Source organism: Lepidochelys kempii, chromosome 1 (genome assembly GCF_965140265.1).
Source record: "Lepidochelys kempii isolate rLepKem1 chromosome 1, rLepKem1.hap2, whole genome shotgun sequence".
Classification (NCBI taxonomy): Eukaryota; Metazoa; Chordata; order Testudines; family Cheloniidae; genus Lepidochelys; species Lepidochelys kempii.
In genome coordinates, this window is record NC_133256.1 from 3,478,651 (window position 1) to 3,481,888 (window position 3,238).

General features: G+C 47.3%; 1 protein-coding gene across 1 annotated transcript; it reads left to right on the forward strand.

Moving 5' to 3' along the window:
- Positions 1 to 1,933: 1,933 nt before the first annotated feature.
- LOC140905578 (olfactory receptor 52N4-like) lies at positions 1,934 to 2,872 on the forward strand. The gene has a single exon (XM_073329101.1). It carries the CDS (start codon positions 1,934 to 1,936, stop codon positions 2,870 to 2,872), a length of 939 nt encoding a protein of 312 aa, XP_073185202.1.
- The last annotated feature ends 366 nt before the right edge of the window (positions 2,873 to 3,238 follow it).

The following is a 3,238-nucleotide window of genomic DNA, read 5'->3' on the forward strand; positions in this document are numbered from 1 at the left end:
ACAGATCCAGACTAACATGGCTATCCCTCTGAAGATTAAAATGACTGTTTCCTTGGGGGAAACTTGGCTCTTTTCAATATACGAATTGCAATGTGGATCAGACCTATAGTCCATCTAGTCCAGTGTCCTGTCTCTGACAGCGACAGCCCAGATGCAGCAGAAGAAGTAAGAAACCCAGCAGGAGGTAGATTCAGGGTCTCACCCTCATGCCTGACAGCTAGCTTTTGGCTTGTGTCTTGAAACACCTCAGTCTATAGATATTCCAAAATATTTATTTAGCTGTAACGATTGTACCTGGATAGTCTTTCTATCCATGTAAATCTCCAAACCCTTCCTCATTCTCCTTTACCTTAGAGCCTCAAATACCTCTTGTGACAACGAGTTCCTCAGTCTAATTAGGCATTGTCCGAATAAAGCATTTGAATCCATTGGTTTTGATTTTTCTACTTTTCGGTTTAATTTAATGTCCTCTTGATCTTGTGTTATGAGACAGGGAGAACACAGTGTCCATCTACCCTCCACCAATCTGTATTTCATAGACTTTTCTCATAGCCCCTCTAACGCACCTCCTTGGTGAGGTAAACATCCCAGACTTTACAACCTGTATCCATATAAGAGTTTCCCCAGGCCCTTGATCATTCTTGTTGACTATGCCGGAACCCCTCTAGTTCTGTAATACATTGTGTGAAAAGGGTGCCCCGTACTTCACAGAGGAGGCCAGAGGAACGTGAAACATTGACTGATCGATCTCATGGCATTTTATTTCCTTTATGATTCCCCATCCCATTCCTCCCGGATCCCAATGTTTTCCCTAGTTTCTGGCCATACTTGCACTGTGAGCAGGGGTTTACAGAGCTGTGTACCATGATGCCCAGCTCCCTGTCCTGAGTTCAGACAGTTAAAGTAGAACCCTGTAAGGTGTTTAAGGAATGCAAGCTTTTCCCTCCAATGGGCATGCACATTGCAGTTTTTGACATTGAAGTCCATCTGCCATCATGCTGCCCTTTCACCTTGCTTGATCAGCTCCCTCTGAGGACTTCTCTGGACTTGACTATGACCTAAATAATCTGGAGCCATCTGCAAATGTTGTCATCTCACTGTTCACCAATATTTCTCGAGTGTTCATAATTATACAATATTTATTGTACTATTTGTTTTAAAACAAATGTGCCACGGAGTCCCTGGGCGATGCTCTGGAACTGCTCCCTATGAAGCCAGTCAGGAATCTGGGGAAGTCTCCTTTCTGTGAGCAGACTGTCTTCGGGACACACAGATCACACAACTTCCTGGGTCTTACCTCGGAGTATTCAGCATTGTCTGCCCCTCCGTGTGCTTCCCACAGCGAGTCCGCCCAGGTGGGGTCCTGGGGAAGCCAGAGGGTCCTGCCCCGCAACTTGGCAGTAAGACATGACTCTCAGCCAGCCAGTAAAACAGAAAGTTTATTAGACGACAGGAACATGGTCTAAAACAGAGCTTGCAGGTACAGAGAACAGGACCCCTTAGCTGGGTCCATTTTGGGGGCAGTGAGCCAGAAACCCACGTCTGCACTTGCCAGCCCCTCCTCCTCTGGGCTTTGTCCCTTTCCCGGGCCAGGAGTGCACCTGATTCCTTCGTTCTCCAACACTTTAGCTCTTTCCTTGCAGGGGAGAAGGGCGCAGGGAAACAGTTGCCAGGAAACAGGGTGTCAGCCATACTCTGTGTCCAGACCCCTGCACACACCTGCCCTCTAGGGCTCTGCAAGGATCGTACACTCTTATCCCACCACCTGGTTACTTAAAAACTGCATAGGGGAAACTGAGGACCCCCACACTATTGAGAGGAAACATTAAGAACAGTTCCACTTTGTCACAACATGTAACCCCCCTAATTCTCCTTCTTTCCCTTTATAGACACCTGGAGCATTTCTGAGCCCAATTGATGCACAGACCACCACATGGCGGCTTTCAACCTCAGTGATTATGACCATTCATCATTCATCCTAACAGGGATCCCTGGCCTGGAAGCTGCTCACAGCTGGATTTCCATCCCTTTCTCTATGTTCTACATTATTGGCCTGTTGCTAACTTCCATGGTTCTGTTTGTTGTGGGCAAAGAGGAGACCCTGCATGCACCAATGTACCTGCTGCTCTGCATGCTGGGGCTCACAGAAATCAGCGCGTCTACTGCCATCGTGCCAAAGGCACTGTGTATATTTTGGTTCAATTTGAAACACATTACTGTGGGTGGCTGTCTCACCCAGATGTGCTTCCTTCACGTGGTTTCTGTTACACATTCAGCCATACTCATGATAATGGCCTTTGATCGCTATGTTGCCATATGTAACCCTCTGAGATATGCCACCATCCTCACCAATGCACGAATAGCTAAGTTAGGGTTAGTGTGTTCGGTAAGAGCTGTTCTCTTCATTCTGCCCCTGCCTCTGCTCCTGAGCAAGCTGCCATTCTGTGCCAGCCGCATTATCCCCCACACGTACTGCGACCACATGGCTGTGGCAAAGATGTCGTGTGGGGACATTACAGTCAACAGGATATACATTTTATTCGTAGTATTTATAGTCCTTGGGTTTGACCTGACACTTATTGTTGTCTCGTATGGTCTGATAATCAGGGCCGCCCTCAGAATCTCCTCCAAGGAAGCCCACCAGAAAGCCCTTAACACCTGTACAGCCCACATCTCTGTGCTTCTGATTTCTTGTACTCTCGCCCTCTTCTCTCATCTGAAACACTGGTTCAGTCAGGGCATCACTCCCTATGTACATGTCATCTTGTCCAACCTGTATTATCTCCTCCTTCCTATGCTCAACCCTATCGTTTATGGTATCAAAACCAAAGAGCTTCGTGATAAAGTGCGCAAATACATCTGCAGAATGTGATCACCTGGGGCCACTGACTCGAAACCTCTGTGACATGAGCGGGGAAATGATATCCCCTCATTAATCAAGGGTGTTCTATCCAAGTTTGGATGAGCTCATCATTGTGGAAATTCACAGACTTTAAAGCTCCTCACACCTAACATCTTATCACTCCATCACCAAGCACTGCTCTCTCGGTTGCTGAGTTCCCTCTCTCTGACCATATCCTGATCACTTTCAGTGTCACCCATCAGCCCCCACATCTACACACCATGTCACTTGGCATTCCTTTTACTTCCATACCAGCAGAAGACACTGCGGCTTTCTGAAGCAAGGGGGCTTCCCATTAGACCCTGTGTGAACAGCATTCTTGATCAGTTTGGTGAA